The sequence below is a fragment of the Dasypus novemcinctus genome, chromosome 19, assembly GCF_030445035.2.
Source record: "Dasypus novemcinctus isolate mDasNov1 chromosome 19, mDasNov1.1.hap2, whole genome shotgun sequence".
NCBI classification, from domain to species: domain Eukaryota; kingdom Metazoa; phylum Chordata; class Mammalia; order Cingulata; family Dasypodidae; genus Dasypus; species Dasypus novemcinctus.
The window spans coordinates 50,515,191-50,531,384 of NC_080691.1; the positions used below are offsets into that span (position 1 = coordinate 50,515,191).

The 16,194-nt window shown below is 48.7% G+C and overlaps 1 protein-coding gene across 1 annotated transcript; it reads right to left on the minus strand.

The window, feature by feature from the left end:
* Nucleotides 1–5,768: 5,768 nt before the first annotated feature.
* On the minus strand, nt 5,769–8,319 carry LOC101440906 (cationic amino acid transporter 4-like). Its single transcript, XM_071209674.1, has 4 exons — nt 7,188–8,319; nt 6,287–6,915; nt 5,941–6,049; nt 5,769–5,836 (listed from the first exon to the last, which is right to left on the minus strand). Exons 1-4 carry the CDS (start codon nt 8,314–8,316, stop codon nt 5,769–5,771), a joined length of 1,935 nt encoding a protein of 644 aa, XP_071065775.1. The 5' UTR covers nt 8,317–8,319.
* Between the last annotated feature and the right edge of the window lie 7,875 nt (nt 8,320–16,194).

The following is a 16,194-nucleotide window of genomic DNA, read 5'->3' on the forward strand; positions in this document are numbered from 1 at the left end:
TCATCCAAGTGAAAGCTGAATCCATGGAAGACTCTCGAATTTCCCTAGAAATGGAAACTGTGACAGGAAGGGAAGAATCAGAAGATCCTGATCAATCTCAAATGTATCATTCTTCAGAAGACAATAAAGGAACAGAAATAGAAGTGCCAGCTGAAGATTCTACTCAGCTGATCCCTTCAGAAACAAGTGTGAAACCAACTTCCAGGAAGATGGCAGACCAGAAAGATACTGGACTCTCTTCTGTCCCCGAAAAATAGCTAGAGGACAGTTGGAAAAGGCCTGGGAAAAAATGCTGTAGGGTTTAGGACACCACGGGGAGGCTGGATAACACCCTGAAGAGAAAGAGGCAAAGGAAAAGAATCATGATAGCAAAACTGACTTAAAAGCTGCAGCTGCACCTGGTGGCATGTTCCACCACCCTATAGACATCTTTGAATTCTCAGGCCTCGGGGCCGGTTGCTACAGCAAAGTGGGACCCAGATATCCACCTCTCTAGGAAAGGAGAGGGAGAGGGACACAGTGTAAGACTAGCTCAGCTTTTTTTTTTAAGGTATGGGGCTGGAGATTGAACCTGGAACCTTGTGTGTGGAAAGCAAGTGCTCAACCACAGACCCATGTTGACTTCCCTGACTCAGTTTTTGTTTTTTCTTTTTCTTTCTTTCTTTTTTAATTAAATCCTTTTTTTGAGAGATACATAGATCACAAAAAATGCTACATTAAAAAATATAAGAGGTTCCCACATATCCCACCCCTACCCCCCAATCCCCCATGTCATCAATCTCCCTCATCATTGTGGCACATTCATTGCATTTGGTGAATACATTTTGGAGCACTGCTGCACAGCATGGATTATAGCTTACATTGTAGTTTACACTCTCCCCCAGTCCTTTCAGTGGGTTAGGGCAGGATATAGAATGTCCTGCATCTGTCCCTGTAATATCATTTAGGACAACTCCAAGTCCCAAAAATGCCCCCACATCTCATCTCTTCTTCCCTCTCCCTGCCCTCAGCAACTACCGTGGCCACTTTCTCCAGATCAATGCTACAGTTTCCACAGATTTGGTCTGCTTTATCCCAGGAGTTCTTCCAGGCTGGCTGGGACCACACCATTATTTGCATTGGGAGTTGAGAGCGGCTAGAGAGATCCAACCCTCTCAGTCTTCCTCTCTCCTGACTGCGTCTGGTTGTTGAGGATGCAGAGAGGAGAGGAATTATTTCCCACTTGGGAAGAGAGGGGACTGCCAGCAAAGGTTGCAGAACTACCTCTGAGAAAGTTTGAATTATGAGGCTAAGTCTCCAGGTAGGATCTCTACCTCATTGATCCAGTTCTTGTTGCATCCAAAACACAACCAGTCCGAGCTGAGAGGGCTGTCAATCAGCGCCATCTTCTGGCAAACAAAGGAAATTCATGTAAGAAGATTGAGTAAATACATAAGTGAGGGTTTTCTGGCCTTTGCAACTTCCCTCCCCACGGCCCTTGCAAGCAGATCTGCTACTCAATACTGACTCTAGTGCCCAGATTTGAGCAACTAACTGACAATCCTAAAGACCCAGTACAGGTTGTATCAAGAATCAAAGAACAGCAGTAACACACAGCCTCTCACCACCAAATCCCCATGAAAGAGATTAATTGAGCTTTTGAGTGAACTCACCTTCCTAATCAGATGCCTAGATATCAGCAAAAAATTACAAGGCATACTATGAAAATTGAAGAAATGCCCCAAGCAAAGGAATATATCAAAGCCCCAGACGAGATCCAGAATTTTTTTTTTAGGATGCAGATGTTTTTATTTGCCACCCATTCCCCAGAGGGTCCTCTGTTTCTTAATGCCTCAACATATCAGAGATATCCATGACCATTACATATTAATAAAAGGGACAATCCACCATGAAGAAATAAGAGCCCTAAGTATATATGTACCAAACAGGGATGTTCCAAAATACACCTGGCAAGGTCTGGCAAAACTGAAAGGAGAAACAGACATCCCTATAATAATCATTGTTGACTTCAGCACCCCACTTACATCATTAGAACACCTAGACAGAAGATCAACAAGGAAACAGAAAACTTGAACAATATGATAAACAAGCTAGACCCAATAGACACATACACAAAAATGCACCCAAACTCAGTGGATTATACATTCTTTCAAGAGCTCATGGGTCTTTCTCCAGAATAGACCACATTTTAGCACAAAGCATTTCTCAATAAATACAAAAAGACTGAAATTGTATAAAGCATCTTCACGTGTTAGAATGGATGAAACTCAAATAAGTGACAGAAAAGAGATAAATTTGCAAATGTTTGGGCCTGAACAAAAGACACACCTAAATAATCAGTGGATCAGAGAAGAAGTTATAAGTGAAATTATGAAAAATATATTAAGATGAATGAAAACAAGAACAGAACTTACCAAAACGTATGGGATACAGTACAGGCAATTCTGAGAGGGTAATTTATAACACTATAGACCTATATTTAAAAAGAAAAAGAAAACGTTGAAATCAAAGGTCTAACCAAACAATGAGAAACTAGAAAAGAAGACCAAACCATTCCCAATGCAAGCAGAAGGAAAAAAGGAATAAAGATTAGAGCAGAAATAAATGGTTCTGAGAAGAAGAAATGGAGAAAATCAACCAAACCAAAACCTGGTTTTTTGAGATTAATAAATTAGACAAACCCCTAGGTAGACCAACAGAGAAAAAAAGAGAGAGAAGATGTAAATAAATAAAATCAGAAATGAAAGAGGGGAAGTTACAACTGACCCCACAGAAACAAAAAGATTGTAAGAGGATATTACGAGAAACTATATGCTAATGAACTAGGCAACTTAGATGAAATGGACAAATTCCTGGAAATATATGAACTACCTACAATGACACCACAAGAAATACAAGAAGTTAACAAACCAATCATACTTAAAGAGATTAATTCTTCAAAATTCTCCCAACAGGGAAGCAGGTGTGACTCAGGCAGTTGGGTGCCTGCCCATAGGAGGTCCCAGGTTCAGTTACTGGTGGTTCCTACAAAAGACAGCGTGTTGACGCAATAGACTGGCATGGTGAGCTCTCACAAGACGATTCAATGAAGAGGCACAATGAGGAAACACATTGAGAGACACAATAAGTGGGATCAGAGGTGTCCCAAGTGCCTCCGTCCCACATGCACGATCCAGGGTTTGGTTTCTGGTGCCTCCTAAAAAAAGATGAGTACACAACAAACAGACACAGAGAACAGACAGTGAGCACAAACAATGAGGCAGGGGTCATACCCCACTCTGCACACTCTTGCTCACCACCCTTCTGTGGCTCCCAGTTCTCTCTCCCGCTTTTCATTCAGCCTTTAGATATACTCCTCCCTCATCCCACCTCAGCTCTATCACTTGCCGAACCTCACAATCTTCAGTGTCAGCTCAGAGGTCATTTCTTCTAAAGCTTTCCTTGGCCCCTCCTCGGGGCTCCTGCTGTCCCCAGGCTGCTTCAACATCCTGGTCACTGGGCGGGTAGGGGCCAGAGGGGCCCAGTGGGGGAGACAGGGCTGGAGGCGTGGGGCCACAGGTATGACCTGAGACTGGCTCAGCCCGGGTTTCTCTCGCTCTCAGGCAGGGAGGTTCAGGTTCATTCCCATGACCATCACTCTGGGCACCGGAGCAGCTTGGCTGGGCATGGTGAGTGGCCACCACCTGCTCCCCATGGCTGTGGTTGTGGTGCCTCTGTGCGTAAGCATCCTGTGCTTGTGGGTGGAATCTTGGGGTGCAGGTTAGGTTGGGGAGATAGATGTGGGTCTGCCCTGCCTCTCCCAAGGTCACCTTCCTCTGTGACCAGCTGCTGCTGTGTGTGGATGGAGAAGCCCATTTCTCCTGGAGGAACAAGTATGAGGAGGTGAGCTGTAGGCCAGCCGGGTGCTGAGGCTGCTGTGCCAGGCTGCTGTGCTCTCTGGGAGGACAGAGGACAGAGCCCTGATCCGCTGTCCTTACCTGCAGCTAAAGGCCCTGAAGGTTTCAGCTAACCCTGTGTGGACCCAGCTGATTTTCACAACCCCACAGCAGGCTGCCCAGAGGCCTTAGACAGGCCCAGAACTGCTTCCACCCCCAGCCAGGTGGTGACTCCAGGGATTGGGGCTCTGGTCCCACCACCAGCCCATGCCTGAGGCCTGGGGCTGTTCCTCCCGGGTCAGGGGTCTGGAAGGGTGGGGGACCTCAGGGACAAAAGACCAGCACCCTCACACCCCCAGGAAGAATCTCTTTCCCTCCCCCTCCCCCCTCCACCCCCCACTCTCCCTACTCCAGTCTTGGTAGGTGCTTTGCGATGTGGGAGCCGAGACATCTGTTTCCATATAGAGACCTGATGTGAAACCAGGGAGACAGGGAGAGCCTGGGGCACCCACATCTCTGGTTGCTGCTGGCAGGCTGTTCTCCCAGCCTCTGTCACTATCTCCCACAGGCGCCACCCACTGGCTGTTGTGGATGCCACCCTTTGAACTCTCCCTCCCTGGGATCCCTGCAGCCTGAGCACTGGCAAAGTAGCAAGAGGCCACCCGGGGCAGGTCTCATCCAGCTTTGGGGCTTGTCTATAGAACGGAGGTGGGGGTAGCACCTGATCAGCTTAGGAGTATCAGCCCCTTCCCTGGGGGTCCACCCAGGAGGGGGAGAGGGTAGAGGGGCTGTGTTGGTGGTCACTGAAGGGTTTTGGGTCCTTTTATGTGAGTCCTTGGTCACTCCCAGCCCAGACCCCTGACCCCCAGGCTTCCTGGGAGCTATGAGGACAGGCACCCAGTGCATCTGGAATTCACTGCTGCCCCAGGCTGTGCCTAGGAACCTGTCTGGGCAGCTACCCCCACCACCATAGCCTGGGGCGCCTGGGCTTGGGAGGCCAAGGCCCTGCAGGTGCAGGCAGAAGAACTATCTGGAAGGAATGCTACCATAGCACATCAGAGGGGCAAACCTGCCCCCTGCCTGCTGGCCATATTCCAGGTCTGGAGCCATTTCCTGGGGCCCAGTGCTGCCTGCCAGAGAAGTTCCTCATTGTCCCAGAGCTAACAGGCACACACCCTACTGTCTTGGAGTCCTGGGAAGCCAAAGGTTCCCTGGAAACTGAGCCTCTCTTCTCACTTCTGGGGGATGTGGGGAGTCTTTGCGTGGGTGCCGACCCCGCTTCCATCATGGGCCCCTTGGCCCTTGGAGACATGGCCCATGCCCACGGTGTGTGTTTCCATTCTGAGCTGGGCAGAGGGTACTGGCCTGGCCCAGCCCTGACCTCCCCTTTTGCAGAGCTTTTGGCATCTCTGCTGTGCCTTGGGGCAATCAATTGGTTCCCAAAGGTAGATGGGGACTCAGAGCCACAAAGAACGCCACAGTGGCCATGGCAGCAGGTCACTCGGATGGCCAAGTAGGTTTTATTTTAGATCTCCATGCACCGTGGGCTTCTTTCCTGCCCGTCCAGCAGCCTGGCCTTTGACTAGAGCATGTCACAATCTGTTGGAAGGTGCTTGGTAAAGAGTCCACAGCACCAGTGCTGGCCATGGCTGAATCTCCTAGGACCCTGAACTCAGGGCCATCGACTGAGGGTCTGAGGGCCTGAGGCTCCCCGACCCACACCAGCCCAAGCAGCCCAGGACAGAAGCGGCATGGGCACTGGCAGGCCATGGGCCGGCCTCACATACGGATGGGCAGCTCTGAGCGGTCAGGCTCCTGGGCAGGTGGCTGAACGGCCTGCACCATCTCCTCCAGGCTGCACTGGGCAACACCGTATGGTGCGTGCTTACTAGGCTACTCCTGTGGCTCCCGCAGGTTCTCCTTGCTGTGCCGGATGCCATAGCTGAAATACACGATGAGTCCTGCAGCGGTGGGAGGGTCTGAGAGGCAGGTCCAGCCCACCTGGCCCTCTTCCCACCACCTGCTCAGAATCCAACCTCCCATGCCCCACCTTACCCCAGCTCACCAATTAGCAGCCAGATGAAAAAGCACAGCCAGGTCAGGTAGCTTAGATTCAGCATGAGGCAGATATTGAGGAGGATACTCAAAGCTGGCGTCAGGGGCACCAGGGGTGTCTGAGGGGACAACGTCTGAGCTGTGGGGAAGATCTGCTGGTCAAGGGCCTCCTTTTACCCCTTGGGAGATTTGGGAGGCATATGCCCACTTCCTGTGCAGAAAGAAAGGGTGGTGGTGGATGCAGTGGCATCCCCAGCCCTCCAAGTCCTCCTCCTTTATTCTGCAGTGGCAGAAGCTGGTCATGGAGCCAGCTGGACTATGAGCGAGGTGGTGGGGGGGGTGGGTTGGGGCGGTACCTGGAAGGTATCCTGTAGGTGCTCCTGCTGGTGGGCCGCCAGGACAGCGAGACTGAGCAGAAAGATGACCCCGCTGAGCAGGACCAGCAGGATGTAGCCCCAGAGCGGGAGGTGCAGGGTCGAGTCCCCAAAGATGAGCACGCAGTTGAGTGTGATGGCAGAGGCCACCAGGAGGCTGAGCGCCCAAACCACGGCAGTTCCATGGCTGCACTCACCCAGGAAGCCCAGGTAGGGCCTCAGGGCTGGCCGCAACTGCCCGGGCTCGGGACCTGAGACATGCTCATCGCTCATCAGCTGGAGGGGCACTGAGGAATTGGCCTCAGGCTCGGGGCTGGCTGGGCCCAGGGGCCTGGGTGGAGAGGTCTTCTGGAAGTGCAGCCTTATGTTGCTGGCGGCCACGAAGGTGTAGGTGAGCAGCGCCCCAAAGGAGATGAACTGCACCAGTGCATATAAGTCCAGCACCAGCACCAGAAGGGCCATGAGGACCCCAAACACCAGGGTGCCCACCACAGGGACCTGAGTCCTGGGGTGCACGCAGGCAAACATCTGGAAGAAGAGCCCGTCGGCCGCCATGGCATAGACCAAGCGAGGCAGGAAGAAGAGAATCCTGAGCAGGACCATGATGATGGCTGTGGCAGAGGGGTGGGAGTGAGGGCCCCGACAGCAAGGGTTGTGAGCCTGGCTGAGTGTGGGGTGCTCCGTTACCTCCCACCCAGTCTCAGTCACAGGCCCACTGGAAAATTTGGGAAGGTGGTGAGTGGGAGTGGGGGATTCTCTAATCATCAGAGCCCTCCTGGGACAGTTACACAGCAGGGGTCAACCCGGGAAGCCACGGACAGGGGGCTGCCTCTCTCCCCACCACCCCACCCAGTTCCCACCCTGCAAGTCACTGCCTCCTTACCACAGAAGGAGCCCAGTGTCACAATGTAGCCAGCCCAGCTGTAGCCCCGCTGGTAGAAGGCATCTGCGAGCGCTGATTGTGTGTCGAGGCTGTGCCATGGAACCATGAGGGTAAGCACGGTGGAGACCAGGATGTAGGCTGTGGTCACCAGGATGACAGAGATGGCGATGACCATAGGCATGGCCTTCTGCGGGTTCTGGACCTCCTTGCTAGAGAAGGCGATGAGTTGGAGGCCCACGAAAGCATAGAGGCAGATGGCAGCTCCAGCCATGATGCCTGAGAAGCCAAAGGGTGCAAAGCCACCCTCCTCAGTGCTCCAGTTTTCCAGACTGGCCAGGGAGAAGCCCATGATGACAATAAAGAGGATGACGCAGAGGTTGATGACTGCGAGGGTGTGGTTGAGCCAGGAGGAGACACGGGCTCCAAAAGAGAGAAAGGCAGAGGCAAGAAGAATGATGCCAGAGGCCAGGAAGTCTGGGTACGGGGCCAGGAAGGGCACCTGCCAGGTGCTTATGTGGGTCTCAGTGAGGTAGCGAATTTGGTAATCAAACATGGCGTCCAGGTAGCCACTGCAGGCCCGGGCCACCGTGGCACCACTGAAGAGGTTCACGAGCAGCACATTCCAGCCAACAAGGAAGGCCCACAGCTCACCTGTGGACACGTAGGTGAAGAGGTAGGAAGAGGCCAGACCGGGCACGCGGGCTGCAAACTCTGCATAGCACAGGGCCATCAGCAGGGAGGCCACGGCGGCCACCATGTAGGACACAAGCACTGCGGGACCAGCAACCTGCCTTGCCTCAGTGCCCATGAGCACGTAGAAGCCCGCACCCACCGTGCCACCCACTCCCCGAAGGATCAGGTTCAGCATGGACAGGCCGTGACTGGGTGACACCTCCGTGGACTCCTCCAGGGTCTTCAGTCGGTTCAGCTTCCTGCAGAAGTGTGCCAGGCTGGCAGCACTGGGCAGTCGCCAGGCCATGGTGGGCAACAGAGAGGAGTGCGGGCCCAGCCACCTGCCAGGGTCAGAGGGGAGTGGCGGGCTGTCCAGCAGATTCAGGAAGTCTTCAACCCCTTCTGGATTGCCCACCCACAGCCCAGTCCTGTCCTTGACCTGGGAATGCCAGCACATGCACCTGCCAGAGGGCTGAACTGGGGGAGGGCCCAGGGCTCGCTGCAAGGGGTGCACGGGGTCACTGGGGAAGCACCGGGGTCCTGCCTGCCCGCCTCCTCTCCCCAGCGAAACTGGTGCAGCCAGACCTGCGGGGTGAGCCGAGTGTCACTGAGGGCAAGGTGGGAACATTCCTAGGGAGCATGAGGTGGGAAACCCTCCTCATTTGGGATCTGAGAGCAAGGTGGAAACCCGGAATAGGACCACCTCGCCTCCCACCGCGGCGGTCAGTCCCTTCACCGTGCGCCAAGTCCCAGGTCCAGGGCCTGACGCCCGGCGCACCTCTCCACGCCGCTAGTCCCACCGCGTCCCTGTCCCAAGCACCCGGGCCTTCAACCCCAGTCCCCGCCGACTCTCAGCCCTACTCGCACAACTGGCTGCGACCACTTGCTGCCGCCGCCACCCCCTGCGCCCACCCTGCCCCGCCAGTGCGCCGGGTCGCTCCCTCACCCGGGCTCTGAGCGGTGCCCCACCCACCCTCCCCACTGCCACGACCCCACCCTGGGGCCACGAACCCGGACACAGCCTCGCTGTCTGGCGCCCACACTCCGCACACCGACCCCCATGTCTGCACACCGCCCTTCACCTCAGTCACCCACGCATTCTCTCTCCTACGCACACACCAAAATGGTCCACCCTACCCTTCTTTACAAGATCAAGACCAGCGCTGACCGGGCTCCTCGGAAGCTCTATGTCCACAGATAAAGAAGCGAAGGCCACCAGGAAGTGCCAACCCTGGTGCAGGGTCACTGGGTGAGCTGGGGGCGGGGTTAAGATGTAGATATGGGCCTCTTTACCCACCCACTTCACCCCTTAACCAGGACCTGCGGTGAATGCACCTGAACCTGTGCACCTGTATGTCAGAGGTATGCAGGCCTCTAATGAGCTGAGCCTGGGAGTTTGGTGAGTGGCCCTGGGCAGGGGTGGCAGGGATGGAGAGGGCAGTGCCTGCGACCAAGCACTTAACAAATGCTGGATGTTCTGAGCTTTTAGCTACAAACACAGCCCTTCTGAGGAGGGCTAAAGCAGCCTCCTGGGCCAAGCTGCAGGTGTCCAGCATTGGGCACCCCCTCAGAGGCCCAAGTAGTCACAGTTAGGTGTGGAGGACTCTGGGGGACCAGGACCCTGCTCCCAGACTAGTCACATGGAGTATCCCATGCCCTCAGGTGGCCATCCTAAACTCCCTGGGGCTCATTTTTTTCCTGAGTCCAAGTGTCATCCTACATTGCTACATTTCTGAAAGTGAAAAGGATGGTGTGAACTATTCTTGCTTGTTTAGAGCCAAATGTCTGCCAGACCCAGCCACATTGAGCCAAACCAGAATGCATTCACCCTCTTTCATCAAGGGTATTACCTGACCTTGTTTCTGTAAATTTGGACACTCCCTCTTAAAATGACCAGGTTTGCTACAGTGATAACACCCTGCAGAGTCCTGCGCTCTCGGAGTCCCTTTATCCAAGCTAACCCAGCTGGCTCTGCCTGCCTCCTCCCTGCCTTGCTTCTAATCTTCCTGGACCATGTGGTCGACCATCCTCATCATGACTCTGGTTTTCTGCTTCTGCTTTTCCCCCTCCCTTCTCCCACACACTTTCTGAGACTCTCTCCATAACTCCTCCAGTGGTTTATCCTTCCCAACACCCATCCATTCATTTTCTGGATCTTATTCTGAATATCAGGCCAAGACCCCTTTACATAGCAGACCTTTAGCATTCCCTGGGGCACAAAGTCACCAGGGTCCGTTCCTGAATAGATCCTCACATGGTCCCTCAACTTTGCAGGTAAGCAGAGGGAGTGTCTTCGTTGTCTTGATTCACCTCAAAGGCCTTCTTTAAATTTTGGGATTCAGATATGGCCAATGGTATCCCATGAATAATGAGGTCTCTAAGATCCTTTATTTGTGCTCATCACCCTGACCATTATTATCCCAGTTAAAGGAACTTTTGCTCTCCTGCCATTACTCCCAGTCCAGGCATGTGCTGCCTTTCCCATTCCTTCATAGCTGCCCCCCTCACCCTTCCCCTTTCTTCTCCTGTAAAGAGGATATTCAATATAGACATATGTTCAGACCACCTATATAAAAATAAACTAAGGCCTAGGAATTAATCCACTTGTGCTCAGCTAGCCCCGCTGGATCTGGCATTAATGACTTCATCTGCTTTCTAAAGTTTCTGACTTCTGTACTTGTCAGTGGGGCAGTTACATAACCGATTTCTCCTAGGCCAATTGGTACTTCTCTCAAAGGGTATAGAAGCTCAGTGGGAATATGTTCCCTCACCCTCTTTTCTTCAGGGGCCTTGGAGAACAGAAAGTCCTGTATGTCCTTCCTCCATTGTTCCAATTCCTTCCTTAAATGGTGGTGGGCCATAAAGGGTGGGGCAGTTGGCACCAATTGGCCCTTTGCCTCCCTGGGGGCTTGGGTAGGTTCTATTGGACATTTCACATTTGCCAGTTCCTGTCCCGGGAGGGGAGGGAAACATAGGGAAGAATAAGGCTCAACAGAGGGTCCCAGGTTTTAGCTTTTATATACTTGGTTTCTGGGTGTGGAGTTTTAGCTTTCATGTTTCAAATTACAAGGTCTGCACATAGCTAATTCTCATCTGCTCCGTATTTTGTCCAAAACACATAGGGCAGTAAATTGCTTCCCTTGGCCCAAATGTAAAAGCAATATTTAATCAATTTCTTTTTATCCTTTCCCTTGGTCCAATCATTATTGTGTCAATGTTTCAACATCATCCCTACTGGATGATCTGGAGGTATGTCCCCAGGGGACCCTACAGATACCTCCTTTCCTCTTTTCTGCCTTGCTGATGGCCCATATTACTGAGTCTGAGTCTTGTCCGGGTTTCTTCCTGTCAAATCTTTCCACTTTGGTCATCTCGGGTCCTTTCCCTCATGGGAGAAGGGAAAAGTGAGTTGGGACACTGCACTTGCTTCACGCAGTATGTCGCATGTCTCATGCACACACAATCAAACCCAGCCTCATCTAAACTTCCCCACCAACAAGGCAATACTTTGGTCTGTGCACCAAAGGTACCTAGTAACTGAGAGACAGGTTTTCTTTCCCCTTTCCTCATCCACAATCAGCAGATCTAAGTGTCTGGTCTCAGGTCATTCCAGCAGTCAAAGCCAGGCCCCAAAGGCGGAGTCTGAGACCACTCACTCAGCAGGGTACACCTTCTCCTTCCCCTTGTCTGCCCTGGGGGGATCCCCCTTTGAAGCTTCAGAAAAGGTTGGAAAAAGATATTTCATATAAACAGTAACCAAAAGAGAGCAGGGGTAGCTATACTGGTGCCATGTAAAACAGACTTTAAAAACTAAAAATTGAGACTTCCGGGAAGATGGCAGACTAGAAAGACACACGACTTTCTTCTATCCCAGAAAAATAGTGAGAGGACAGGCAGAAACAGGCTATTAAAAAAATCTTCTAGATGGGTAGCAGATGTGGAATACCAAATCCATTTGGAATGGAAAGTGCACCCAGATAGCCAAAAGCATTCTAAAAAAGAAGAGCAACATGAGAGGAATTTCACTATCTGGCCTTGAAACATATTACAATGATACAGTTGTCAAAACATCATGGTACTGGCATAAAAATAGACACATTGTTCAATGAAATAGAATTGAAAATCCAGAAATAAACCCTCACCGCGATGGCCAATTGGTTTTTGACAAACGTACGAAGTCCATGTTAATGGACAAAACAGTCTCTTCAACAAATGGTGCTGAGAGAACTGGATATCCATTTAACTAAAAGAATTAAAGTGAACCCCTATCGCACTCTCTATAAAAGAATCAACTCAAAATGGGTCAAAGACCTAAATATAAAACCTAAGACCATAAAACCACTAGAAGAAATGTAGGGAAACATCTTCAAGACCTTGTGGTAGGTGTGGTTATTTGGACTTCACAACCAAAACATGTGCAACAAAAGAAAAGATAGAAGGTACCTCCTAAAAATGAAACACTTTTACACCTCACAGGATTTGTCAAAATGTGAAAAGGCAGCAAACTCAATGGAAGAAAAAATTTGGAAATCACAAGTCTGTAAAGGTTCAATATCCATGATATATAAAGAGATGTTACAACTCAACACTAAAAAGACAAATGGCCTGATTAAAAAATGGGCAAAACACTTAAATATGCATTTGCCCAAAGAAGAAATACAAATGGCAATAAAACATATGAAAAAATGTTCAGCATGACTAGCAAGTAGGGAAATGCAAATCAAAACTATGAGATATCCTATTACACCTATCAGAGTGGCCACTATTAAAAAGACAGAGAACTACAAGTGTTAGAGAAGATGTGGAAAGATAGGAACACTTACTCATCGTTGGTGGGAACATAGAATGGTACAGCCACTGTGGAGGACTCTTTGGCAGTTCCTAAAAAAGTTGAATATAGATTTGCCACAAGACCCTGCAATATCATTTCTGGGTATTTAGCCAGAAGAACTGAGAGCAGTGACATGAACAGACATCTGCGCACCGATGTTCATAGCAGCATTATTCATGACTGCCAAAATTTAGAAACAAGCTAGGTGCCCATCAACCAATGAATGGATAGACAACTGCACATTGTGTATTCACACAATGGGATGTTATGCATCAGTAAGAAGAAATGAAGTCACAAAGCATATGATAATATGGATGAACCTGGAGGACATTGTGTTGAGTGAAGTAAGTGCAGGCCGAAAAGATAAATACTGTATTATGACTATACTACTACGAACTAAATAAATTGTGTAACACATCATATGAATTCATTTCTATAAAATGTAAATGTAAATCAATTTATAAAGATGAAATTACACTGGTGGTTATGTAGGGATGGGGACGGCATGCTAAGGGATGTGGAGTGTTTCTTATTGGAAAAAGATTTTCTGTGATAATGAATGTGCAACATTGTAATTGTACTAAAATCCACTGGTTATACACTTTGGATAGACTATGTGACATGTGAATATATCTCAATAAAACTGCTTAATAAATAAATAGTTGTGCAAGAATAGCCAGAAATAGCACCTGTGTAGAACAGGGGAAACAGAGAGATTGAGAAGTAAATAATTTTGTTGTTTTTTTGGTCTGTTTTTTTGTTACTATTATTATTGAAATAATGAAATGCTGTAATAATGATTGAAGTGATGAATACACAACTATGTGATTCTACCAAATACCAATGATCATACACTTTGGATGAATTGTATGCCTTATTAATATGTGTAAAGTTATTTATTTTTAAGACATTTTCAATTAAAAAAAGATAATACTAAAATTAAAGGACAGGCATGGGCATTATAGGCCAAATTCCCACCCAAAAAAAGCAAAAAGTGATAAGATATGCAGAAAGTCATTATATATTAATAAAACGGACATTCCACCAGGAAAATGTAAATCATAAATATCTATGCATGTAACCAAAATACATGAAGCCCAAAATATGAAGCAAACTCTGGCAAAACTGAAAGAAGAAATGAACATCTCTACAATAATGGTTGGAGGCCTCAACACACAACTCACATCAATCAATTGAACAACTAGATAGAATAGCAACAAGGAAACTGAACATCAACCATATGACAAACAAGCTGGACCTGACAGATATTTATAGAACATTGTACCCCAAATCAGCAGGTTATACATTTTTCTCAGGTGCTCATGGATCTTTCTCCAGGTTAGAGGCTAAACAACGTATTCGTCAATAATAAGTGGGTTAAAGAAGAACTTGCAAGAGAAATTAGTAGCTAACTCAAAATGAATGAAAGCAAGAATACAACTTATCAAAACTCAGGAGATACAGTGAAGGCAGTGCTGAGAGGATAATTTCATAGCCATGAATACCTATATAATAAGGGAAGGAGCTAAAATATAAAACCTAAGTGAACACTGAGAGGAACTAGAAAAAGAACCACAAACTAATCCCAAAGCAAACACACAGAAATAATTAGATTTGAGGAGAAATGAATGAAATCAAGAACAAAAATGAACAATAGAGAAAATCAACAAAACAAAAAGCTTGTTCTTTGAGAAGATCATAAAATCAACAAACCCTAGGTAGTCTAACAAAGAAAAAAAAGAAAACGAAAAGAAATACAACCAGAAATGAAAGAGGGAATATTATGACTAACCCCACATAAATAAATAGGATCATAAAAGACTATTATAAGAAACTGTACAATTAGCCCAGTGCATGCTTGACTAAACAACTGGGCACAAATACTTGGCAGAGTTGACACAATAGCCTAACCATCACATATGGTTACCAAATATTTTCTCCTATCGGGTAGGCTCTCCTCTCACTTTCTTGATAAACTCCTTTGCATTTCAAAAGACTTCAATTTTGAAGAGGTCCCATTTATACATTTTTTCTTTCATTGCTCATGCTTTGGGTGTGAAGTTGATGAAGCCGTTTCCTATTCCAAGGTCCTGTAGCTGCTTCCCTACATGGTCTTCCAAGGTCTTTGTGGTCTTGGCTCTTATATTTAGATCAGTGATCCATCTTGAGTTGATTTTTGTATAAGGTGTGAGATGGTAATCCTCTCTCATTCTTTTGCATATGGATATCCAATTCTCCAAGTACCATTTATTGAAGAGGCCATTCTTTTGGAATTGAGTGGTTTGGTGGTGTTGTTGAATATCAGATGACTGTACATGCAAGGATCTAAATCAGAACTCTCAATTCCCTTCCATTGGTCAGTGTGTCTATCCTTGTGCCAATACCATGCCATTTTCACTACTGTGGCTTCATGGTATATTTTGAAGTCAGGTAGTGTGATTCCTCCAATTTTCTTTTTCAATATGTCTTTGGCTGTTTGGGGTTTCTTTCCCTTCCAAATAAATTTCACAGGTTTTCCAGTACAGTAAAAAATGCTGGGGAGGCGGGGCAAGATGGTGGTTGAGTGAGTGCACCTTATAGTCTCTCCTGTAAAGAAGCGGCTGGGCAGCATTAGAAATTCTTCAGGACCAGGCTGTTTCAGGATTTTGCAGGGCAGGTGGCCTGGACATTGATTTAGTGGGAAGATAATAGAGAAGATTCATGTAAAAGATAAAATTGAGGTTCTCTTACACGGTGTTAGGGGCTGCATGCAGGACACTCCCCCCTTGGGTGGGCAGCACTGTGGAACCAGCACCATGGCAACGATTCCTGGAGGCTCTGCAGTGCTGGGGAATTCATAAGCCCTGAGTGGGCTATTCAGGAACTTGCAGGGTAGTAGGCCTTCGGAAACCGATTTGGTGAGACAGATGGAGTTTTTTCTGAGTTGGGGAATTTTTTATTTCTGACACGAATAATAGTGCTTCCGGCTAGAGCCCCACCCCTTAGGCCTGGCTGCTGATCTGCAGTGGCCATAAATTGCTCACAATAAAGAGACATCACCAGGAGGCTGTTCCAGGGTCTTGCAGGGTGGGAGGCATCTGGAAGCCGATTAGGGGAATCTTTTGCGAGGCATCGGATTTTTGGTTTCTGAAACTGTTATCAGTGCTTCTGGCTAAAGCCCCGCCCCCTAGACCTGGCTGCTGATCTGCAGCATCCTTAAATTGGTTGCAATATAGCAGCTCCCCCAAATGGCTGTTTTGGGGACTTACAGGGTGGGAGGTGTCCTGAAGTCGAATTGGTGATACAGCCACAGAAGAGACCCTAGTGAGAGGGGAAAATGCATGTTTCTGACACAAAGGTCATAGTTTGCAGATGTGACCTCCCCCATAGGGCTGGCACCCAGCTGTGGGGATCCTTGAAGTCTGTGTTGCACTGAAGTGCTCCCAGGCCCCCTGTTAACTGGATTTGAATTTGCCAGGTCTGTGTCCCCTAAACCCTGGTGGCCCACAACCCAGAGACTCACAC